At 41.9% G+C, this 25346-nt stretch overlaps 2 protein-coding genes and 1 non-coding gene across 4 annotated transcripts in view; 1 reads left to right on the top strand and 2 right to left on the bottom strand.

Moving 5' to 3' along the window:
* The window catches only part of MATN2 (matrilin 2), a 130767-nt gene extending 122323 nt beyond the window's left edge, over positions 1-8444 (top strand). The window contains exons 14-19 of one of the 2 annotated variants that reach the window (XM_047725846.1): positions 1061-1474; positions 3658-3810; positions 4810-4881; positions 5293-5370; positions 5730-5828; positions 7891-8444. In XM_047725846.1, coding sequence (XP_047581802.1) covers positions 1061-1474; positions 3658-3810; positions 4810-4881; positions 5293-5370; positions 5730-5828; positions 7891-7946 — 872 coding nt within the window. In that variant the 3' untranslated portion in view covers positions 7947-8444. Of the gene's footprint in view, positions 1-1060; positions 1475-3657; positions 3811-4809; positions 4882-5235; positions 5371-5729; positions 5829-7890 lie in introns of both variants that reach the window. The other variant, XM_047725845.1, reaches the window with a different exon arrangement.
* A 4717-nt stretch (positions 8445-13161) lies between these two features.
* RPL30 (ribosomal protein L30) lies at positions 13162-16157 on the bottom strand. Its single transcript, XM_047725855.1, has 5 exons — positions 16062-16157; positions 15903-15954; positions 15494-15639; positions 13983-14113; positions 13162-13263 (listed from the first exon to the last, which is right to left on the bottom strand). The coding sequence occupies exons 2-5, from the start codon at positions 15921-15923 to the stop codon at positions 13214-13216; spliced, it is 348 nt and encodes a 115-aa protein (XP_047581811.1). The 5' UTR covers positions 15924-15954; positions 16062-16157; the 3' UTR covers positions 13162-13213.
* On the bottom strand, positions 13438-13569 carry LOC125099534 (small nucleolar RNA SNORA72). The gene has a single exon (XR_007127248.1). It is a non-coding gene; the product is annotated as a small nucleolar RNA SNORA72 (small nucleolar RNA).
* Positions 16158-25346: the final 9189 nt, after the last annotated feature.

Genomic DNA, 25346 nt, shown 5'->3' with positions numbered 1-25346 from the left:
TGGCTCAGTCATTAAGCGTCTGCCTTTGGCTCAGGTCATGATCCCAGGGTCCTGGAATGGAGCCCTGCACTGGGCTCCCTGCTCAGCGGAGAGTCTTTTTCTCCCTCTCCTGCTCCGCCTGCTTGTTCCCTCTCTCACTGTGTCTCTCTGTCAAACAAATACGTTTTTAAAAATCTTAAAAAAAAATTCCCAGCAATGATTCATTTCTAAGTTTGAATGGGTCAATGAGGTGTTTACAGGTACGGCACCCAAAGGGCACCACCTCCTTCACTTACTCCGTCCACAAGTGTTTGCTGAACAACTATTGTGTGCCAGGTATGGGGGGAAAGAAGTGGTCCTTGCTGAGGAGAAGCTGGCAGAGCAGAGAGAAGGACACATAACCAGGTAGCTGGTGGGCAGTGCGGAGGGCTAACCGACTCTGTGGGGCTGGAAGCTACGGCATGTCAGGGATTTTGCCTCGGTCCCTATTGCCATCCTGCCATGCTCACTGCCTGGCGTGAAGCAGGTGCTCAAGAAGCCAGTTTTTTGTCGAATAAATTAGTAGTTGTTAGGAAGACACAGAGAGTAACGAATATCAGCTCAGTGACTAGGAAATTTCGCTGGAAGAGATGATGGATTTAAGAATTTAAGAATTTCCTTGTCGGCCGTCTGTCAGAATGCCAGCCCTGGGGTGATGTTACCCTCCTGGAGGGAAGTTGTAGGAATCTTTTGGGTGCTGTCAGACCCTACAGTGTACTCTACCCACAGCCCCTCCCAGACTTGGCTGTCAGTGACCCAGAGTACAGTGTGGGCCTGGTTTCCCTGACAGTTTGTACCTCTGTTGTGTGATTTTGCTTGTGAGGAATATTCTTTTTATCAATTTAACAAGCCACCGGGAAGGCAAATGGGAAAATTACCATGGATTGTGACTCTCTGAGCCCCTTCTGTCCATCCTGTGTCTGATCTGAGGAACCCAGGGGGTTCTCCGAAGGGGTCCTGCCTCCCACTGAAGCACGCTTGTCTCCTACTCCAAGTGCGTTTTGACCACTTGGCCATCTCGACTGTCCTTTCCTTCCTGTAGGATGCACTGAAGGCCCGATCGACCTGGTCTTTGTGATTGATGGATCCAAGAGCCTTGGAGAAGAGAATTTTGAGATTGTGAAGCAGTTTGTCACCGGCATCATAGATTCCCTCGCGGTCTCCCCGAAAGCCGCGCGAGTGGGGCTGCTCCAGTATTCCACGCAGGTCCGCACAGAGTTTACCCTGAGGAACTTCAACTCGGCCAAGGACATGAAGAAAGCCGTGGCCCACATGAAGTACATGGGCAAGGGCTCCATGACGGGGCTGGCTCTGAAACACATGTTTGAGAGAAGTTTTACCCAAGTGGAAGGGGCCAGACCTCTCTCCACACGGGTGCCCAGAGTGGCCATCGTGTTTACGGATGGACGGGCTCAGGATGACGTCTCAGAGTGGGCCAGTAAAGCCCAGGCCAACGGTAATAAGGGGTAGAGGTGTGGTGCATGTCACTACAGGGTCAGGGTTCTTAGAGTCACTGGGTGGCCAGGCGGTGAGTGAGAGATGCCCTGAGCTTTGGGAGAGGCTGCCCGTCAAGCTTGGATACACCTTTCCTGCACTGCCCCCTAGAGGCCATGATGGGACCCGGGCGTAGTCTACGCCTACCACACCCGAGCGGTCTCTGGCCATTTCCTGGCCAGTGTGGGACCTCCAGTGGACAGGAGCGACTCTGCATGCCTTAAGACAGCAAACACCCTTGTGTTTGTAGGAGGCAAAAGTTAGCTTTTGAGAAAGTCAAAATGTTGGGAGAGAGCATGACTCAGTTGTTACTCAGGAAAGCAAAGCCTGTTCTCTGATGTTTTCTGGACTCATGGATGATGTGGGGGAGGGGAGGACTGGAAGTTACTTTAGTTGTGCCTAGATGCAAAGTGTGGCGGAGGAGCTGTGGCCCCCAGAAAAAGGAAACCCCAAAGCTAGGATGGTTGGTAGAGCTAGAGGAAGGCGAAGTGACTGGATTCCTTGGGGGAAATGAGAAAATTTGACGTCTTGAAGCAGTTTGCTTGAAAGCCACTTTCTTCAAGAACTTGTTGAGGGTACATTACTTTAGCAACTGCTGTAAGGGGGGAGAAGGTATGCAGACCAGGGCTTCGTCTCAGGTGTTATGGGCCTAGTACCTAGACCAGGCCTGGCACGTAGTCCATGTGTGACTAATACTTGAGAGTAAATGAACAAGGAGAGAAAATACTAGCAATCCTATTAGTGGACTCCGTCCCTCCTCACAGAAAGGCTGGCTCACACTGACATTCACTCTTTGTGATGGAGGCCATTTTATTGTTATTGTGTACCTCACAGATTGACACCTTTTCCTCTAGCCCAATAGAATAGTAGCCAAAAAGTGTCCTGTCCTGAATCCTCTGAGTGAACTGTAAAAATAGCCTGAGGACGCATATCAAACCCATGAACCCCTCTAACCTGCATTTTTAAAGTGTACTGGGAGAAGTATCTTGTCTCCAAAGACAGTATCTTGTCTCCTTTTATTTGCCTCATTGAGACTGGTCTACCTTCCTCTTTCCCCCATTTAGATTTCCACCAATCACCCAAGGGCAGGGGGTAGGAGAAACTGATGTTTATTTGGTTCTAAAATCAACAAAATTTACCTGAAGTGACATCCTCTGATGAATTTAATTAATGAATTCAATATAATTCAAATGAGTTATATCATGCTTAGCTAATACAATCTTAAAATAGTAATTATCCTTTTAAGGAAGTTTGCATGAAGTCACTGGGCTCCCGGACAAATATGTTGAACTTGCCAGTAGACCCTATGCAGACTTAGAACAAGGCATAACTCTTGCCCCTTGGCTTAAAGAGCCACTTTTACGTGTATTTTTTTTAATCCAGCCTAATGAATTAGCCAGAACAAGATATCAAGGCTAAAAAATGTTGAAAATGAAGGAGAATTTAAGTTCTTACTGTGTTTTGCTTTCAAGTGGAGCATATATGGAGGAAGGGAGTCTAATGATTTCTGTTGTTTAGAAAAGGTTTTGGAGCAATCTCATATCCCTGTTGATATCTAAGGTTGGTATTTGGGTTTATTCTTTCTGTCTGACATGGAGGATTTCCCGGGGTCTGCAGATTTTCCTTTTCAGCTCAGCACCTCCTCATAAAGCTTTGTCCTTTCAAGAGAAGGAGGTAGAATGCAGCTTCCCCTGCACACCCCCCGCCCCATCATTAAAGGTTCCTATCCTGTACCTTTGAGAAGTAGAAACTAGGTTAGAAGGTCATAAATTGACCTGCTTCTTGGAATTCTCCCAGAAGAGATTCCCATTTAATAAGTCATAAGATACTACTCTTTTCTACTTTATCCCCAAGGCTAATTCAGGCAGAAGTTGAAGATTTGTTCAATGACCTTGCCCAGAGCTGAGCAACAGGTTGGTGGTCTAGCTCCCAACCTCCCCTAGTGCCTCACCTTTCCCTCATTGGAACCCCTTCTTTTGTTCATAGGGCCGAAATAAAAATGGCAGAAAGATAAAGGGAGGTTGACCTGGACCCCTCAAGTCACACCGCATAACATGCACCTGGCTTTAGGTATGGTACATGCAACTTCCAGACCCTGGGAACATAGCTCTAATTACCTTCTTCTTCATTTGCTCTGCAACGTAGGCATAACTATGTATGCTGTCGGGGTAGGAAAAGCCATTGAGGAAGAACTACGAGAGATTGCCTCTGAGCCCACGGACAAGCATCTCTTCTATGCCGAAGATTTCAGCACGATGGGAGAGATAAGCGAAAAACTAAAGAAGGGCATATGTGAAGGTACTGTAGTTGACCTCAAGGAGAGCAGCTATGAACCCTTGGAGGAGCAATTTTCAACCTGCTCCTCCCAAGTGCTCAAAAAAGTGCCTCCCTGGTGTTTGGGGCCAGTAATGTCTGGAAACACTATGCCCAAAAAGGGAAACAGGAGAGAGAACACGGAATTCACAGCTAGCATTACATGAGCGCTTGCTCTGGGCTTGGCAGTGTGATCAATCTTTTGACACAGGAGCACAGTTCATCCCCACAAAAGCCCTCTAGAAACAAACATTGAGCTAAGACACAACCATTATACACAGCACAGAGCTGAGGTGCCGTTTTAGGAGATGCCTGTAATTGGACTGGAAAGGGAAGGTAATCCTTTCAAATGTAAGGAACACCTTGCTGCAAGGAGTGGTTCTTCTGTTTACAGAACACAAGCCAGCCCTTTAGAACCTCCATTTTGTTCTGTCCCAGAGCTCTTCGTGCTGATCTCACTGTGCCAGGACAGGTAGAGGAGCTCTGCCCTGGCTCGCTACTCCTGCCCCAGGTTCGGTCACCAGCCAAACCCCAAGCTAAGTGATGTGTTTCACTCCTCTGAAGGAAAGAGCAACAAGAGGGAGGGGGATGGGGCGAGAGGGCCTTTCTAATGCCCAGGAGAGAAGATTTCACCTCTAGGCTGTTTCCTTCAGCTGAAATGCCTCTTAGAGGGGGTCCCCCTGCAGTTTTAGTCCTTGGCCAATGTGACCTTTTTTCCCACCCCAACTTCTAGGTATGGAATTTATGAGGGCATTCTTAAGTAAGATGCACTTAAGGGGTCCAGGTTTCTCTTACTAGAGAATGTCCCTGCGTGGTCTTGGATTACCCTGGAAACCAATTGCTTTTTGAAACTGGTGTTACCAAATAAAACTGAAACACCCTGGGTGACAGCAGGTAGGTGGGGAGCTGGTCTAGGACGTTCCCTAAGGAACACACACGCACGCAGACGACTGTCACTCCCTTTGGTCATCTTTTCCCCCTCAGCTCTCGAAGACTCTGATGGAAATCAGGACTCCCCTGCAGAGGAACTGCCAAAGAGGGTCCACCAGCCAACAGGTAAAATTTAAAAAGCCAACAGATAAATTTTAAAAAGCAGTGTTTCTAGAACTTTTGGTGGATGCTTCCACCATGATTTCCCCCAGACAAAAGTCATAAAAAGTGAGTCAGTAAGATTTGAATTATGCCAACTATGGCTTTTTCTCCTCGATCAGATAGGAAACATTTACTCTATACTTTAAGCCATATTTGGTAATAGCCTCTCTCTACTGACAGTCTTTGGCCACAGTATGTCCCAAAGTAGAGCTGTGTGCCACAGCTAGGAATACTAAGTACCTTACTCTGACCACTGACGGCTGTTACAATCACAACCCTGTAAAGCAGGTTTGACTTCAGTTTTCTTTCTCTTTACAGAATCTGAGCCAGTCACCATAAATATCCGAGACCTACTTTCCTGTTCTAATTTTGCAGTGCAACATCGATATCTGTTTGAAGAAGACAATGTTTCACAGTCCACACAAAAACTTTTCCATTCAACAAAATCTCCAGGTAATTCCAAATACAGTATTGCTTCCAGTGGCTCGATACTAGCCTCTTAGCTTGCCGACACTTAGTTGCAAGGAGGAAAGGAAAGGGGGAAAGAGAGGGGCTTACGTAAAATGAGAACTAGAAAAATTAGCTGAAAGAAATGGGAGTAGACTTCCCTGCAGTCCACACTAGCGGCAGCTCTGAGTGTTGGAAATCCATGCAGCCCTCTCCTGGAATTTACTGGATCTGGCTGTGTGGAAAAAGTTGAACATTTCTTTCATTTTGGTTTCTTCCCTGTGCTGATTCAGTCTTATTATTATGCATCTGGGAAGTCTGGTGGGTTATAGAGGTGAGTGAACACTTTTCATGTGCTTTCTCAGGAAATCCTTTGGAAGAAAAACACGATCAATGCAAATGTGAAAACCTTATCATGTTCCAGAACCTTGCAAATGAAGAAGTGAGAAAGTTAACACAACGCTATATCCTTTTCTAATACTGTGCTTGTCTGTGTGGTATGAAGAATTTCACCAAACTTCACAGATACTATCTGTTGGTATGTATTAAATGAAGTCATTTCCATAAATCCATGAGTAGTGAACTCTAGAAAGGCTTTTTTCTTAAGCAACCTGCTAGGTGTTTGAACATCAAGGGCAAGCCAAGCTTCATGGCAAGCTTGGGTCAAGAACTTGGTTGCTCTCTGCCGTTCTAGGGTTCAGCATTTGAGGCCAGCCAGTCAGTACGCAAAGTAAGAGAAGACAGAGTTAAAATTTAACTCCCTCTCTGCTGGGAGGAAAAGGATCTGTACCAGGTCTGATGTCCATCAAAGGTATGGTAAGTCTCGGCAAAGAATGTAGAATGATGAAGTTTCAAACTCCCATCTAAATTCCAAACCTTTCTTTCGGCCACAGTTGGTAAGCATGTAGTTTCTAGAGGACTGGGGTTTTTTGTTTGTTTGGCAGCTGGGATCTTTTTATATCAGCACTCTAAGATGAAACATTTTATCAAGGGAACAGCAGACTCAATGATTCATTAAACCAATATTACGCATAAAAGGAATGCTTTGAGATAATGGAGAAATGAGGATTCAGTGTTTTTATATCACCAGTTGCTCTGAACTTAAAATTATAGTAAGCTTACTAAAGCTGGCTCATCTCTATCTCAACATGCATCAACTAGCCTATAGGGAGAAGGTTGAATTCTGAACTCTCTCTTTGCCAATGGGTTTATATAATAAGGAACAGATGTAGCAATTCCCTTTCTGAAAGCTGGAAATCTGTTCCCCTAAGTAAAATAATCTGACAGTGATTAATGTAGGTGATGAATCTAGGTTCTCATTCTGCCAGGGGGACTGGTGGAGGGTATTAAGGAGCTTACATGGAAACAAATGCTTGTTCTAATGCCCCTCGCCTCTCTCCTTTCCCACCACACTTCTGAGGGTCTGCTTCACGAGAGACTAAGGAAGTTATCTGTAAAGGAGCATAGGTCAGAAGTCTTCAATGCTGCTACCCTTTGGCCATTATCTGGCATCATGGGTGAAAACTCTCCCATCTCTTTACTCTCGTGACATCATCTCTTACTAAAACCCAATTCTCTTTACTGTATTCCCCAAATTGTCACTTCTGGCTCCTAAAGGTATGTTACAGCAAACTAATTTATAAGCAACACAGGTGTGAGTAAAATTTAAAAACACTTTTAAAAGGGATGGCTTGGTTGGTTAAGCCTCTGACTCGATTTTGACTCAGATGATGATGTGAAGGTTGTGAGATTGAGCCCCACGTCACGCTCTGTGTTGAGGGTGGAGCCTGCTTGGGATTCTCTCTTTCCCTCTCCCCCCCACCTCCCCCTATTCCCCCCCACACACATTCTCTCAAAAGAAATTAAAAAAAATTTTTTTTTTTTGTAACTGAACTACTTTGCTTTGATGTTGAAGTATTTAACCTGAAGGGGATTTGTAGTCTTTTTTCTAAGATTTTATTTATTTGGGGTGCCTGGGTAGCTCAGTGGGTTACAGCCTCTGCCAGGGTCCTGGGATTGAGCCCCGCATCCCATCAGGCTATCTGCTCCACGGGGAGCCTGCTCCCCCCCGCCCCGCCTGCCTACTTGTGATCTCTGTCAAATAAATAAATAAATAAATAAATCTTAAAAAAAAAAAAAAAAAAAAAAAAAAAAGATTTTATTTGAGAAAGAACACAACCAGGCAGAACATCAGGCAGAAGGACAAGCGGACTCCCCACTGAGCAGGGAGCCCAATCTGGGGCTTGACGTGGGACATGATCCCAGGACCCTGGGATCATGACCTGAGCCGAAGGCAGACACTTAACTGATAGAGTCACCCAGATGCCCCAAGAGATTCATAGTCTTGATAGCATGCGTTAAATGGCTTACTATAAACCTTCAATCAGAGTTAAAAAAATTTTCTAAATGGGGAAAACCAAAGGTTTGTATCTTTGAGGACAAATTTTTACATAGCTACATCAAATTGTATTTGATTGTAAATAAAAATAGACAATTCAGATTCCTCTTCCTTAATTTGAGATTTACTAGAAGAAATGACACAAAGGATGGAAGCCCTGGAAAACCGCCTGAGATACAGATGAAGATATGAAATGCGCTATGTATTTGTATGCCATTGTATCAAATGTTACAATGAAAGCAGCTTGAGCCCCAAAGCTCAGGCTATTGAGTCTAAAAAGTTGTAAAGTAAAACAGGACTAGTACTTAGAAAGCTGGTTTGCTATAGAACACAAAGGCAAAGGTACAACACTAACTTGTATAAATTTGAGAAAAAGTCCTTCAGAACCCTAAAATGAGATTATCAAGTGAGAATAAATAAGCTATGCAAGCTATTCTGTAACATACTGTGGACATGATTTGCTTTTTACCTTATCCTGCCTTAGTGTTGTGATCTCCTTTGACTAAATTAGTTTGCAGTCTTACTTCTGTAGAACACTGGCCATAGGAAGACTATTTTTTTGTATTGGACTTTTATCTTGATATATGTATATGGATGTATGCATAAATTCATAAAACATATGTACTTGAATAAGTTGATTTTTTTAATACAGTATTAAAATTCACCACTTCAGAGAATGGTATTCTGCATAAAATTCCCAGTTAACTTTAAATGCAAAGTATGGTTATGTGGGAAACGGTCAATATGCATTTGAAAAAAACCTCGACTCTCACTGGCAATCTGAAAAACCCAAGTTAAAACAATCAGCTTGGCAAAAATTAGTGTCGGACTACAGTGTTGGCAAGGATGAAGAAAATGGGGCTCTTGTACACTAGTGAAAATGCAAATAGGCGTACTCTTTGGAATATAATCTGTCAATACCTAGTAAAACTGAAAAGGCACACCAGCCTGCACTCTAGCAACTGCACTCACAGGCATCTAACTAGAGGCCTTCAGCACATACACACAAGGAGACCTGTACAAGAACGTTAGTTGAGTTTATAAATCACCCGTTGGAAATAACATAAATCATTGTCAGAAAGGGAACTGATAAAATTATGTGATCCCTATCTCAGAAATACCATAGAACATTTAAAAGGGAAGGCACTAGACCTACACGCACACATAATAAAACTCAAAGCTGAATTTTAAAAAGCCAAAGGTAGGGGCGCCTGGGTGGCTTGGTGGGTCAAAGCCTCTGCCTTTGGCTCATGATCCCAGGGTCCTGGAATCGAGCCCCGCATCGGGTGCTCTGCTCAGCAGGGAGCCTGCTTCCCCCTCTGCCTGCTTCTCTGCCTACTTGTGAGGTCTCTGTCAAATAAATAAATAAAATCTTTAAAATAAAAAAAAAGCCAAAGGTAGGGGCACCTGAGTGGCTCAGTCAGTTGGGCATCTGACTCTTGGTTTCAGCTCAGGTCATGATCCATGATCTTGGGGTCCTGGGATGGGTGTTAGTGTGGCTCCGTGCTCAGCGGGGAGTCTGCCTAAGGATTCCTTTTCCCTCTGCCCCCCACCCCCTCCCATAATTTCTAACCAAAAAAACCCAAAAAACACAAAAAACAAAACACAAACCCCCCAAAAAAAATTAAAACAAAACAAACAAAAAAACCAAAAAACCCAAAATGACATCTTTCCCATGGAAGCTACTGTATTTAAGGCCAAGTGATACTTTTAAAACAGAACACTTTCAGTAAGCTTGTTTAAATATTTCAAGATGAGTGTTTTCATCAGAATGTCCTCCCAAAGGGCATTGTGGTAGAGTGAGAACATCTCCTTCGTCTATCTTCGATCTTATCTGAAAAATCATCTGATTTTCTCCAAATATAAAAGTTGCAATTCAAAGTATTAAACCTTGTATTTGTATTTGAGTCACCCAATTGGTCCTGAACAGGCTTTTGCTAGTAAGTACTGACCTGGGATGGCATTACTTTCTGAGATGTACTCCCAGTTAAGGCACTGCTTCCTTGGCTCAACTATACTTCACTTTCTGTTGAGTCCCAGCTCCCCCTAGTGGCTCTAGACTGCACCCCCCCACCCCTTAACTTTTAGCTATTAAATACATTTAATCAGTTTTTTTTTTTTTAAGATTTTATTTATTTATTTGACAGAGAGAGATCACAAGTAGACGGAGAGGCAGGCAGAGAGAGAGAGAGAGGGAAGCAGGCTTCCTGCTGAGCAGAGAGCCTGATGCGGGGCTCGATCCCAGGACCCTGAGATCATGACCTGAGCCAAAGGCAGCGGCTTAACCCACTGAGCCACCCAGGCGCCCCATTTAATCAGTTTTTAAGATTTCTTCATGTTGGGGAGAATGCCTTCAAAGGAAACAAAGGCCTCCAACCAATCAAATTTACATATTCAATCCAGATACTTACTTGAAGATAGTCTAAAATCTGAAGTATTTCTCCTTTTTCCTTGTTTGGCTCTATACAGGTCTTAGGTGTAAAAGTTTTGCATTCAGGTTTATTGTGGTGACTTTTACAAGCCTTGATTTCCTCATCTGTCAAATGGAATGAAGTATGATCTCACTGGATTGTCAAGAGAATTAAATGGCTTAATGTGTACATTACTTAGTAAAGTATCATTTTAGATACTCAATTATTAGCCATTATGTTTTTACTCTTCAGCAGTCCATGATGTCTGATACAAAGATGGTAATTTATGTATATGTTGAGTGAATGAATGAATGCTTTACTTACCTTAGCTCAGGAAAGTACTTTGGCAGATTCCTACTCCTTAATTCTCTTTTGAGGCGAACAGGTAGGAGGTAGTAAATTATAGTACATGTACAGATGCTCAAGGCCTACTACCAAAACAAGATGAAGATGAGATTCTGGCCTAGAAAGTCACAAGCCTATCAAAGAGAATTAAGTAAATGTTTAAGCCCTAAAAGTCATTATTCATCCTGGTGTTTGAACTCATGTGATACAAAGTTAAGTCTGTCCTCTAGGGCCTTCCTTAGCTTAGTGAGAAACAGGTGTGATTAATGCCATAAAAAAGGTTCTATGGTAACTCAGAGGCACCCAGTCTAGACTGGAAGAGGATATTGGGGTAGGCCTGGAAAAGGAGGGCAACAGGAAAGGAAAGCAGATGCCACAGCAGACAGGGGGAGCCCAAGTGTGAAGGGGCAGTTGGAAATAAGATATGAAAGCAAAGAGAATTGTTTTCCATGGACCAGATCTTCCAAAAGGCCCAACTAACTGCATTTGAGACCAGCCTAGAGTTTGGTTTCTTTTCTAAGTACGTTTTGCCCCTGCCATGATACCATACCAGTTGCAGTTAACACACTCCACAATAACCAAACTCTTCTTTGGGACATTTCTATCTCCAGACCTAACAGGTAGCTCAGCACAAGTATGTAACAAATCTAGCTGGCTGGAATTTCCTGCCATCTCCCACGTACTAGAGCTTCCCAGCCAAACACATTACTTTGATTATAATCCGAAAATAACATTTAAAAATACCAACTTAGACGTTCCCAGATCTTCCTGGCCAGTAGTATTTTCTCTAATTCGGGAAGCATTTTAATGGCACTTCTTCACAGCTGTCCTAAGCCAGCATGAGTGAGGTTTAATCTCCTTTTCTCTAAACTTTAAATTCCTTTCTTCCTAAACAATGAGTACACAAAAAAACACAGATAAAGGCAAAAGCTCAATGACTTTATAGTGTATTATCACTATACAGAAGCCCGAATCACAGAATTCCTAAAAGCCATCATTCTAAAATGCCTGCAGCCAAAAATCCTACAACAGAATCATTACAAAGAAATGGTACACTGGTACCTGCCATATTGTATCCTCCAGAAACCACCCCTGAAGAAATTAAATTGTAACTTATCAACCTGGAGGGAAAAACAAACCAAAACTAACCCAAATCACTGCAAGCTCAATTTGAAAGGCAAAATTTACCAAGTAGAAAATAAGCATACAAAACTTCCTTAATCCAAAGACAAACAGTTCTCACAACGGTTGAACAGACTAGTAACACTAGAGGCCAGCAACAGTCTGACCAAGCAATTCTTTTCAAGGACAAACTTCAAACATCTTAAACCACCTTGGGCATACTAGTCTCTGGATATGAAAATATGAGCACTTTAGAACGTTTAACAGATTTCCACAGCTCTGTGGCTCTTAACCAGGAGATGCTACTTTGAAAACATGGGGTAACATTTGAACATGGAAAACCATGAGAAATATCCTGCAGTATCCAGTCCTCCACAACAAAGAACTGTCCCATGGAAAAATGTTAGTGCTCCCAGATTGAGAAATAATAAGTTAACTGAACAATCAGTAAGAAAACTAGTTAGTAACAGCTATTCTTCAAATTTTATCTACAACCTTAGATTAACTTCAGACACAAATTAAAATCATGCAGTATTAACCCATTCCCTTTCCTATACAAAACTGGGAATTTCACCCACTTGTGGTTGTTCCATAGCTATTAAAAAAGGACTCTTGTGATTCCAAGTTCAGTAAATACTGGGACACGGACATTCTGTACAGTGTACTGATGGCATCTTCATCTCCTATGTCTCACTCATCTACTACTTGAACTGCCTACGAGCTAAGATCTTTAAGATCTTTAAGTCCAAAAGACAAGGTTAATTCTGACACAGCTGCAGCCTGAAAGCCCAGCACAGATGTGTAGAGTATACTTTACCACAACATTTGACTCCGTAAATCAAGATCTATTTTTTTCCCAAATAACTCCTGAGAATGTCCCCAAGGAAATAAAAGAGGGTAAAGGGTTCCAGTCAGACATATTTGGAAGATATGGAATGCAGTTTCCCCAAACTCTGAACACCAAACACACTTCACAATGTATCTTCTAGGAATAAAATATAAAACAAACTTTGGGCAACTGTGGACTTAGCACTTATTGAAGACCTGGGATTCTTCTGAAGCGCTCCAGGTACAGATCTTCTATCTCAACCACTGCACACCGTAGGAAAAATCTTTCTTCGTTAAAGCTCAATAGAACTTTTCTCAGACACACAAAATTTTGGGAGGGGAGTACATATCTCATTTTATCCTCTCTGCTACTCAAATCTGTAGATTTAAGCCGGATTACAAATTGCAATTCTGGTTAAATTCTACATATTGATCTTTGCTGCCTCTCAAACATACTCAAATATAAAATGCCAATAGTATCAACACTTTTAAAAGACTGGAATCTTTAAAAAAATCTAGTAAAGGAAAGGAACTTTGCACTCCCTTTACAAAAAGGAAAACAAACACTGGGACATATAGTTCTTAACCCAAAAGTCTTGCCACCACATCTAACTGCCTTATCCTCTCAAATCCTATCTTCAGAAAGGGTATGGAAACAAAAAGATATAAAGGAAAAAACTGCAACGAATACTGTGTTTTTAAAACAAGCTGTGGCCAGTTTTATTAAAGAAAAATTCTGCGTGATTTACTTTTCACCAGTCTGTTCTGGCATGCTTCTAATGATATCAGAATCACCTAAAAAATAAAACACAGTAGTTTTACAATTCATTTAATCACAACTGGTAATCATCAAATTAGCAATGGTTATCTTTAAAAGTTCTGACACTAGCTTTGCTGTCATTTCTCAAGATATCAGGTACCTAGTCATAGGCATTTCCCATATAAGATACATCGTATCAATCAGACGTGGTTTATCACCAGCACTGATAAAACCAGACCTAGGGAAAGAACTAGGCCTGGGGACACATGCATGGTCTTAATATAGCGAATGTTTAGCCTGCCCTGATTATTACAAAATCAGAACAGCGAGAATATTCGCAGTATTTTATGAATCAAAAACTTGTAAGTTCAAAATATAACATGATCTGTATTTGTAGGAACTTCTTTCCCTCAACTTAATTTTATCTGTTCTTAGGCAGCCAGTAAGAATTCCTTTCTTCAACTATTTCACCTGAATACTCTCCCCATTTATAATTTCACCTTTACCAAGGTCCTAATTATGTAAGTGCTTCAAACCAAATTCATTTCAAAGTAAAAAAATTTCATTTATAACAAGATCTATTACAATGTAATGATATTCATTATCAATTCTCTGTGAAATAAAACTACAGGGTATCACTTGCTCTATCCAAATTCTCAATATCTGAACCTAGGAATCAGACATTGGTATAGTAAAGAATACCTGTAATTACATTATAAAGGAAAAAAATTATTCTGACTTTAAAAAAACATACCTGGATCAATGATAGCCAGCGTGCATACTCTGTAGTATTTCCCACATGCTGTGCCCAATTCAATATTATTGCCACTGTAGTGATGGACACCAGTTTTGGCCAACATGGCATAGTATTCTATTTCAGATTTCCTTCAGAAACCGGAAGACAAGCAGATGAATTCCGTCACAAATGACTGACAAATAAAATGTTACCACTTTCTTCATTAGTTTTAATGTTGGTAAGGCTTTCCAACAGTAACTAAACCAGTTGTTACTCTTTAAAAAAGTACCATATCCATTAGCCAAAACAAACCATCCTTTCCTTTGATCCCCTATAAGAAATGGGATCAGTAAGTATCAGCAAGAATCATCAAGTATCTTCTGAATATCTACATTTAACACTGCAACTATGCTCATGGAAAAGAGAGTAAGATGTGAAATAAAAATATTTACTTAACAAGCACTAGTCACCAGACACTTCATATAATTCCAGGACAACCTCTTAAGTAGTATATACTCCATTTTTTATAACTAATGAAGACATTCAGGCACAGAACAGTAAGTGAAGGTTCCAAATTCAAGCACGTTATCTTTAAAAGATAAGCTATCTCTGTTACTCTCTGGTGCTGAATCTTAGATGGGGAGTGATGTTACTTACACATTTCTGTGTCAACTGAGCAGGTGGACATTGAAGGTTTTACAAATCTGAAGAGTTCTAACAGAACAGCACCATTACTCAGAGTATGGATCCGCAGACCAGCAGTAGTGGGAGTGCTTGTTAAAAATGCGTAATGTCAGGTCCCATCCCAAACCCATGATATCAGAACCAGCATTTAACAAGATGACCAGTAACTGTGCTGAGAAGCACATAGGAGGTTAAGCTTCAAGACCAAAGGAGGTTAAGCCTGATGACCAAACCACAGGATGGCATGGAGGATGGAGTACTCCAGGAAAGCCAATTATGTACAGACACCCTATATAAAATCCTGTGAGGTTATGCATTACCACAGAAAAATCAATGTACCGTAAGGAACTCCACAGTCCAAGTTTCTTTAACTTATTTTCCATACTAAGTACACTTTCCAAACAGTGAAGTCGAGCAAACACTTGGGGAACTGGGAACCTGCAGCTCCACCGCCCGCCTCAACTTTTATCTTATTGTATTAGCTCTTCTACACTATAACGAGTTCGAAAATGATTTTTAAAGAAATGACCAAAAAGGCAGGACACAAAACACGTGGAAATACAAGCATGTGTCTGTGCTTCCCTCAAACTTCGACGTTCTGTGGTTTTTACCCCTCTTCCACACTTTTCTTCCCCGAAGATAAGCTTACACAACGAGAAAACATGATGGGGGTCAGCCCCAAACACCACTTAAGAAACCGTGAATTCTTCTCCAAGTGCTTGCTTGCAAAATTTTACATAAAACCGAGTTCATACTACCCAGACTGCCCATGGTTAACACTCCTGGGTATTCACTCCGATCAATATACAGTGGGCGACCCACACCCTCAAGGTTCCTTCCATTACCTCAAGGCCGGGCAGTTGTTGGCGAGGATGACCAGCTTCGCTTTGCCATGTCTGATCATTTTCAGAGTCTGCTTGTACCCCAGCACGTATTTTCCACTTTTCATAACGAGCTGGAGCCTGGAGTTGATCGACTCCAGCGACTTTTTCTACAAAGCAAACATTTAACACGGACCTTAAGGCCTTGTTTTTGAACCATCTCAAACAGCATCCAGCTTTCTGGAAGCCAAGCCCTTTAATAAACCTCCTAAGTCTAGGGTCCTAAATCCCTGAGAGAACCACTCGGCTTCCTCCTGGGCCCCTCCATGCCAGTGGGCATGCTGTCTCCCCAGGGTGCTCGGATCTGCCTGCCCGGGGCCAAGACCCAGTCTTCCACGTGAATCGGCTTCCGGCCCTGGCGCGTTTCACTCACCGTCTTCTTTGCGGCCACCATCTTCCTGCCTTAGGTGCGGGACGGCCCCAACCTAGAACATACGGAGGACAGGACAGGAAGTTTAGGATAGCAGCTCCAAACGACAACTCGCTGGGATCCCCACACTGCCTAAACCTGGGCCCCGCGGAACCCACTCACCAAGAGCAGCCGCCAAAATGGCCGGGAGAGAGAAAAGGAAAGAGCTCCCACAATGCAAAGCTCTTCACAGCCAAGCCGAGACGTCGGAACCGGAAGTGAGCCGCAAGCGGAAGGGGCGGGGTAGAAAGACCAGGGCCGTGCTGACTGCTGTTGATTCAGGTAGGTAGAATGGAGGTAGAGCTGCGCGCTCCCTCTTCCTGCCGGTCCTGAAGTTGCGTTAGTGTGTTGCTCCGAGCTGCGGACTGAGGAACCGGGAACGTCAAACCAGGAGGGAGTTGGAGAAGCCGACTGAGAGTGAGGCGGGAGGGGACAGTGAGAAGGGGAGGCGGCGGCTGGACCATGGTCTTAGTGCGGCTTAGCTCATCTATACCGAATCCGCGTCTCTTGGGGAGGACTCCGGTGAGCCTCTGCTCCTGGGTCTACCCTCCTGCGTCAATTCCCCTCAGGCCGAAGCAGCTGTGTGCCCTCTCCTGCCCTCGCCCAAGTTGCCGGCCTCTCGGAGAACGGTGGAGGCCCACGCAGACTTCCCCAAACTGACCTCTTGAGTGGCGGTGTTAGCGCAACTTTATAAGCCGAATTTTCAGAGAGAGCAATAAACAGACCTAATTTACAAATATTTTTGTTGTGAACGTTGGACCTTGATATCAGTGTCCAGTGACGGATCGTTCAAAATAGCACGCACAGAGTGTCTCCCGCTAGTACCAAAAAACTGTAAAATCGGACCGGTAGGTAAGTCGTTATTGTGTGTCAACTTTTAGGAATATATCCTACAGAAACAATCACAATTTCTCAAAGTCATGTGAACAAGGATACTTATTTCAGCATTTTTAAAAAAAGATTTTATTTACTTATTTGACAGAAATCACAAGTAGGCAGAGAGAGGGAGAAGCAGGCTGCCCCCTGAGCAGAGAGCCCAACGCCGGGCTGGATCCCAGGACCCTGAGATCGTGCATGACCTGAGCTGAAGGCAGAGGCCTAACCTACGGAGCCATCCAGGCGCCCCTTATTTCAGCATTTTTAAAAAAAGTCATTTGTCAGAGAGCACACAAGCAGGGGGAGAGGTAGGCAGAAGGAGAAGTAGGTTACCCCCTGAGCAAGTAGCCCCACTGGGGACTCCATCCCAGGACCCTGGGACCAAGACTCCACCAGAAGGCAGACGCCCAAGGGAGCCATCCAGGCGTCCTGATTTTAGCACTTTTTTTTTTTTTTAAAGCTGTTCTTTTAAATATTTATTTATTTATTTTTAAAGATTTTATTTATTTATTTGACAGAGAGGGAGATCACAAGTAGGCGGAGAGGCAGGCAAAGAGAGGGGGGGGAAGCAGCTCCCTGCCTAGCAGAGAGCTGGATGCGGGGCTCCATCCCAGGACTCTGGGATCATGACCTGAGCTGAAGGCACAGGCTTTAACCCACTGAGCCACCCAGGCGCCCCTATCATTCTTAATATATGTGTTTGTATATGCATAGAAAATTCAAGTCTGGAAAGCTAACCATCAAAACTTAACCACTGGATAAGGTATGAGGAGAGGACATTTTTTTACCTTACATGTTTCAGTACTACTTGAATTACTGTATAGCATGAATTGCTATGTAAAGTTCCTTTTTAATAATAAAGTGGTGATTTTATTTTTTTATTTTTTTTAAAACTACCTTTTTACATGATCATTTGATCACCAGCAGGTTTTTTTTTTTTAAAGATTTTATTTATTTATTTGACAGACACAGATCACAAGCAGGCAGAGAGGCAGGCAGAGAGAGAGGAGGAAGCAGGCTCCCCGCTGAGCAGAGAGCCCGATGCGGGACTCGATCCCAGGACCCTGAGATCATGACCTGAGCCGAAGGCAGCAGGCCTAACCCACTGAGCCACCCAGGTGCCCCTAAAGTGGTGATTTTAAATAGGTTTTGTGAAACACCAGTTATATCTGAAAGTATGGCTGCCAGATCACCTGATTAAAAAATACCTTGAATTATGACACTTGGACCCCACCCAGGTATGTAGAAGAAATCTCTGGTGAGGCCTAGGAATCTGTGTTTAATATGCAGCTTCGGGGATTCTTATAAATATTAGAATTTGAGAAGTAAAGAATAGGGAGCACCTGGCTGGCTCAGTTGGTATAGCATGCATCTCTTGATCTTGGGGTGGTGCGTTTGAGCCACATGCTAGGGGTAAAGGTTACTTTTAAAAAAACACAAAAAAACTGAAGAATGAGATAACCAAGTTGAGTTTGAGGCATGCTTGCTTAATGAAATAATGAAATAATGTATATTTATGAATAATGAATATGAAATGAAATGAATGAATATGAAATGAAATAATGTATATTATTTTTTAAAATGTATATTATTTAATAAAATTTAATTATTTTTAATGTATATTAGTTTTTTAAGTATAAGGCTTTATACTTTTATATTGAGCCCTATATTTTCTTTTTTAAAGATTTTTATTTATTTATTTATTTGACAGAGAGAGAGATCACAAGTAGGCAGAGAGGCAGGCAGAGAGAGAGGAAGGGAAGCAGGCTCCCTGCTGAGCAGAGAGCCCGATGTGGGACTCGATCCCAGGACCCTGAGATCATGACCTGAGCCGAAGGCAGCGGCTTAACCCACTGAGCCACCCAGGCGCCCGAGCCCTATATTTTCAAAGCTTTTTAGTACCCCCATTTTAGAGATTAAATAACTAAAGTACTTGGTAAGACTTATTTGGGGTGCTTTTCTTTATAACAAATTTCTGGTCCTAACTATGTATGTCCTTGCTATACTTTAAAGATCCCAGCGATCTTACTATGGTCTTGTACTGGAAGCCAGAGAAGCCCAAAGCACTTACTTTATGTATGAAACATGACCACAAAATGTTTGAGAATTCTTCTTAGGGAATCTTAACTGATTTTGCTACATTTTTTTGAAGACAGTCTTAGGTTCTTGATTTTTCTATTTAATATCTGCATGACTTGGGGCAAATTGTCTAAACTCCCTAAGCCTCAGTTTCTTCATCAGAAAACTAAAATAGTATGTCTACCTTGCAGTATTGTTGTGAGGATCCCAGTAAACGTAATGGTGTCTAAAGCACCTAGCAGGGGTGCCTGGGTGGCTCAGTGGGTTAAGCCTCTGCCTTCGGCTCAGGTCATGATGTCAGGGTCCTGGGATCTAGCCCTCTGCTCAGCAGGAAGCCTGCTTCCCCCTTCCCCTCTGCCTGCCTCTCTGCCTACTTGTGATCTCTGTCAAATAAATAAAATAAAAAATCTTTTAAAAAATAATAAAAAAAATAAAGCACCTAGCATAGGGCCTTGTACAGAATACATATGCAGTGAATATTAGATCTCTTCATCAGTCCAACTCTCATCTCTTCAACCTTCCTACCATAGCCACCTACCCACATCTAAAGTCTTTCACAACTTTACAAAATCTATACACTAGGGGAAGAAGCACTTACCATGCAAAAATGACATATCTTTTGACTCAAGAAGATTTTATAAAATTTTTCACACTTGTGTTTATTAGAGCAGGAATTCGCAAACTTTTCCTATAGAGCCAAAGAATAAATACTTTACACCTTTGGGGCCATATGTTCTCTGTGGCAACGACTCAGCTCTGCCATAGCACAAAAGTAGCCACAGGCAATATATAGTGGGTGTGTTCTGATAAAACATTTGCAGAATCAAGCAGCTGGCCAGATTTGGCCTGCAGGCCATTGTTTGCTGACCCCTGCATTAAAAGATTACTCTTAACTATTATTAAAAATAACTGCATTAAGTCATACCCTTATTCTAAAGAGATGTCTGTTGAAGTATGTATGGGTGAAGTGTCATGATTGCAGCTTCTTTTTGAGTTGCTGAAATAAATGTAAATAAAATCTAAAATGAAGATAAACAGGTTGCTCTACTGCATTAGAGCAAATGCAGTAAAGTGTTAACAACTGTTGAATTTAAAGTGGAGGGTACATAGGTGGTAGTTTCACTATTGAACGTTTTTGAGTTTGAAAATGTTCATACTAAAAGGTTGGGAAGTATATACGCTTTAAGAAGGATTTTACCATCTAGATATTATTTTTGTTTTTCTGGATATCAGTCGGTAGCATTTCAGAGTGATTTAAAAAAAATACCAACAGGTAAATGTGATAGAACAGAAATAACGCAAGACTTTGGTTTTCATTCACCAAAATTGCTGCTCCAAGTTTCTGAGAACTCTGCAGCACCTGCTTTCGTTGTGCAAAAGTTCATACTTGCTGTGGGAATTAAAAGTGACAGGCTGCATTCCCTCTTAGAGCAAATACTAACAAGTTCATCTGATGTTCATTGGTTCAGTACACTAGCCCATCCCCTTATTGTTAAGCAGTTAAAACAATCATATTATCATCAGCTATGAGTTATTCAATGTCCAGATTTGGGAGCGGCCCATTAGTACAGTTGACCGTTGAACAACTCAGAGGCTAGAGGCACTCACCCCCCCAATGCATTTCAAAAATCCATGTATAACTTTTGACTCCTCAAAGACTTAACTACTTAACTTACTGCTGACCAGAAAATCCTTATTAATAACATAAACAATGCATTTTTTATATTCTATATATTATATACTCTATGATAAAATAAACAAGAGAAAATGTTGCTAAGTAAGAGAAAGTACATTACAGTACTGTACCAGAAAAAAAATCCATGTTTAACTGGTGTTCAAGGGTCAACTGTAATTTGGAACTCTATTTATTTAACCCAACCTTTACAGTCTTAAGTCACCCTGGACATTAAACATGCTCAGAAATCTGATGAAGAGAGGAAGGGAAGGGCATTCTATGTGAAAATAGCCTGTAAACCTAATGAATGTTGGACACCTTTCAACTAACTAAACACAGATACACCAATACAAGAATTCTGACCCATTAGAGGACAATAATAAGGAATCCAAAATATTTCTTCTATGCCCTCTGTCCAGACTGCAAATGCTTCAGACTGCACTGGATTAAAAATAGGCCAGAGAAATGCTTTCTCCTTTTTTTTAAAACAATTTTTCCATCCAAGGAGCATATTTTTTTTTTTTAAAGATTTTATTTATTTATTTGACAGACAGAGATCACAAGTAGGCAGAGAGGCAGGCAGAGAGAGAGAGGAAGGGAAGCAGGCTCCCTGATGAGCAGAGAGCCCGATGCGGGGCTCGATCCCAGGACCCCGGGATCATGACCTGAGCCGAAGGCAGCGGCTTTAACCCACTGAGCCACCCAGGTGCCCCAGAGCATATGTTTTTTATACTCTTGGATACAAAGAACCCAGAGTACTCTTTGTTCACTATTACTGTTACTGTGAAGGAGTGAAACTTGGAACGTAGGATGATGTCTATAAATGTTTGTTTTTAGGTTATTTTATATTTCTAAGAGTCAGTTTTTGAAATTTTAGTATAAATGGGGTTCCTATGTATCTGTCTATAATATGATATTTTACATATTATTCTCAGTAATTTGAAAAACCTGCCATGTACATGTACTTTCTTCCTTAATAAAGGTGTGATACATAAGCTAAAACACTGATGTTTTTGCTTTTAACTGGAACTTAATTAACTTAATATGGTAATACTGCTCAGAATCAGTTAATGGCGAAATAATAAATGCAAATTTGGGACAACATCAAAACATGGGTATGTTGAAGAAAAATTATAAAAGGAGTACTTGGAGGTGAAAAGATGAACTATCCCATCAAGGTACTATCAGCATTTAAAATCACAGTATAAGTTATATTCAGGTATTATCACAGTAAGACTGAAGGATTAAGATAGGACAGGTAATTGCTAAGAAGGAGAGTGGTCAGGGAGAGGGGAGGTAGGGCAAGCATTGTATATTAGTCTAGATAATTAAGTTGTAAGTAACAGAAACAAACTAGCTTAGTTAAGCATAAGAAGTTAAGCATATGTTGTAGTTTACCAAATGAACAAGAAGCCTGGAGAGCAAGACTCAGATCTGTGTATACTGGTCATTGGAGAAGCAGTCCCATTATTAGTCACTGGTTCAAAACATGCTCTGCAAACCATAGGGCAGTACCCCAAACTTCAAAGATGTTTTCTCTTGGCTGGTGCCATAACTGAGTGTTTTAATGTGCCCCTCCATCATCCTATAGGTTTAGCTTCTGGCTGTGGAGGTAGTTGAAAAGACCAGTAAATCCCATAGAAATTAACCCATTACCTTACTTGTCTCATAGTGAAATGAGTTATTTGATAAGATACTGAATGTAGTGTCTTGGTGTATTGTCTTGATGATACTATAATGATGTACAGGAAAAACAAATCTAATCCTATGTCTATTAAAAAGAAATACCGAAGAGGTCTTGTAATTTGTTCATGAAGTGGGTCATAGGGCCGCTCAAGGTATAGGTACCATTTCGGAGGCTTACTGTGGTCATTGTTAGTGCTGCTGGCAAACTGGGCACTCAGCCAGGTAAATCATGTTAAGTGGAGGAACATGCAGTCGAGCTCATTTGGGCTTCTTTCTCTGTTATTAGAGCCATCCTATTCCTGAGCCCACTGAGCAAGCATTGAGGGGCTCATGAAAAAGAATACCATCCACAGGATACCAGATTATTATTGTTCACCTGATTATAAAATGCTCCTCTGAAGAAAATGGAAGAGACCATGGCTTGGCTGATAAATTATTGCCAAGGAAAAGTAAGATACCCCAGTCAACTCCCAAAAGATAGTTGATGGGGGGAAAGTGGGTACTTATAACTGGGCCCAGTAAGCCCTGGTTTAGCATGAAACATTAGGATTCAGAGAATTTCAAGATAGTGTTTATATTTAACTAATCTGTGAGTTACTGCATCTCTTTCAAGGAAGAATGGAGTTTTGGAAAACTTTACTAGCTAAGTAAAATTAAATGTGACTTTAACTTTAAAAAAAGAGCATATTCTGAAGTGGGAGTCTGCCTGTGGACTGACTTGTGTCCCCTCCCTCCCCCATCCATGTGTTGAAGCCCTTACCCCCAATGTGACTCAGTGGGGAGGTAGGTTTAGGAGGTAGTTAAGATTAAATGAGGTTATTAGGGTGAGGCCCTAATGTGTTAGGACTGTGGCCTTGTAAGAAGAGGAAGTCCCAGGGATGCCTGGATGGCTCAGTTGGTTGAGAGTCTGACTCTTGGTTTCAGCTCGGATCTATTTCATGGGTCATGGGATCCAGCCCTGCATTGAGTCAAACACTCAGCGGGAGAGTCTGCTTGAAGATTTTCTCCCTCTGCCTGCCCCCCGCCATTTACTCTCTCTTGCCCTCTGTCTAATATAAATAAATAAATCTTAACCAAAAAAAAAAAAAAAAAAAAAGTCCCCCCCTCCCCCACCCCATGTGAAGACACGCTGAGGAGATTGCCATCTGCAAGCCAGAAAGAGTTCTCACCAGAAACCAAATTGGCTGGTACCTTGATCTTAGACTTCCCAGGCTCCAGAACTATGAGAAATAAATGTTATTTAAGCCATCCGGTTAATGACATTTTGTTATGGCAGCCCAGTTTATGAAGTCCTTTTAATAGCATTTAAAGAAGACATAAATATTTCCCAAATTTTGGCCTATACTGAAAGGTCCATCCACGTACCTCTCCCCCTAAACTTCCTTGCACTAATTCTGTAATTTTGCTCAGGGACTTGGAATCTAGCCAAATCCTTAGCCACTTTCAAAGTACTTCTCTTGGGGCGCCTGGGTGGCTCAGTGGGTTAAAGCCTCTGCCTTCGGCTCAGGTCACGATCCCAGCGTCCTGGGAATCTCTGCTCAGTGGGGAGCCTGCTTCCTCCTCTCTCTCTCTGCCTGCCTCTCTGCCTACTTGTGATCTCCTCTCTGTCAAATAAAATCTTTAAAGAAAACAAAAACAAAGTACTTCTATTTCCTTGGGGCACAGTAACCCTGGACATAATGTTAGAAGGAGAGTTATAGTACCTATTGTAATGTTACAAAGTGTACTTGCTCAAAGATACCCTGTCTCCTCTTCATTCGAAGGGATCTGTGAGTTGATTGCTGGGCAGCCCAGGCTTTGTCAGGCCTATGCCGCGGGAGGGAGAGAAGAGGGGAAGAAGGGAAGGGAAGGGTAAGGAAGGGGAGAAGTGAGGTAGAGAAGGGAGGGAGGGAGACCTTTACATACCGTAAAGACCATAGCTGTGTACCGCCATGACTCATACAGGGAAATATGTCAAATTTTAGGCAATTTGAGCATCCAAGTTAATAATGATGGTGTTATGATCTGAATTGTGCCCCCCCCCCCCAATTCATATGTTGAAGTTCTAAACCCCTGTAGTTTGTAATGTGGCTGTTTTGGAGACAGGGCCTTTAAAGAGGTAATTAAGGTAAAATGAGGTCATATGGGTGTGCCCTAATCCAATATGACTGTTGTTCTTGTAAGAAGAGGAGGTGGGGACAGAGATGCTTACTGTGGGAAGTCCATGTGAAGATATATATGGTGAACACTGCCATCCCAACCCAGGAAAGGCCTTCAAAAGAAACCAACCTTACTGACACCTTGTACTCTGATTTCTAGTCTCAGAACTACGAGAAAGTTTTTCTTGTTTAAATCAGTCTGTCTTATCACAGCTCTAAAAAACCAACACAAATGGTAACATGACCCATGAATATGTAAGAATTCATGAGTTTTTATTTCTTATAAATAAATGAATAATAGATGGAGGAAAAGGGAAAGTGCTCCCTTTTACTGTAGAATGCCAACTAATAAATGTAGAAGGAATTATGTAATTAGGAAAACCACTATTTGATAACCATCATAGTAATAATTGGTCCCAGCAAGAATATTAATGTATGCTAACAGTGGCAGATAAAAGTTTGATGAGATATAGGATGTTAGTCTTAAAGTAAATTACAAGGAGTAAATTACAATAAATTACAATGAGTAAAATAGTAACTTTTTGGTGGCAAACTTGGCAGACCCTACCTTAACTAACCGATCAAAGTTAACATCACCAATAATAGAGGAAATGACATCATTTGCTCTCGGTGGGAATTCACAGACGACATAACATCGTGCATACCAGCCAAAACTGCACTGCCTGAAAACAATCATAAGGAAACACCGGAAAAAGCCAAACCGAGAAATACTCTACAAAATAAATGGCCCACTCTCTTAAAAGAGGTCAAGGTCATGAAAGACAAAGACTGGGGGAACTACTTCAGATTTAAGCAAACTAAAAAGAGGCACAATTCAATGTGATGTGTGGTCCCAGATTGGACAATTGACTGAACTTGACTACCAGGTGGATTAAATAGTATATCAACAGCAAACTTCCTCGTGGTAACAGTACTGACGTTATGTAAGAATAC

This window comes from Lutra lutra, chromosome 4 (genome assembly GCF_902655055.1).
Source record: "Lutra lutra chromosome 4, mLutLut1.2, whole genome shotgun sequence".
In the NCBI taxonomy this organism is placed as follows: Eukaryota; Metazoa; Chordata; class Mammalia; order Carnivora; family Mustelidae; genus Lutra; species Lutra lutra.
This window is presented reverse-complemented; position numbering and strand designations above follow the sequence as displayed.

Bases quoted from the DNA above. Each gene is read 5' to 3' on its own strand.
- RPL30 (XM_047725855.1), bottom strand. From the start codon at position 15,923: ATGGTGGCCGCAAAGAAGACG. The intron at 15,640-15,902 runs GTGAGTGAAACG...TTTGCTTTGTAG, and splicing joins TGGTGGCCGCAAAGAAGACG to AAAAAGTCGCTGGAGTCGAT. The intron at 14,114-15,493 runs GTAATGGAAGGA...CGGTTTCTGAAG, and splicing joins AACAACTGCCCGGCCTTGAG to GAAATCTGAAATAGAATACT.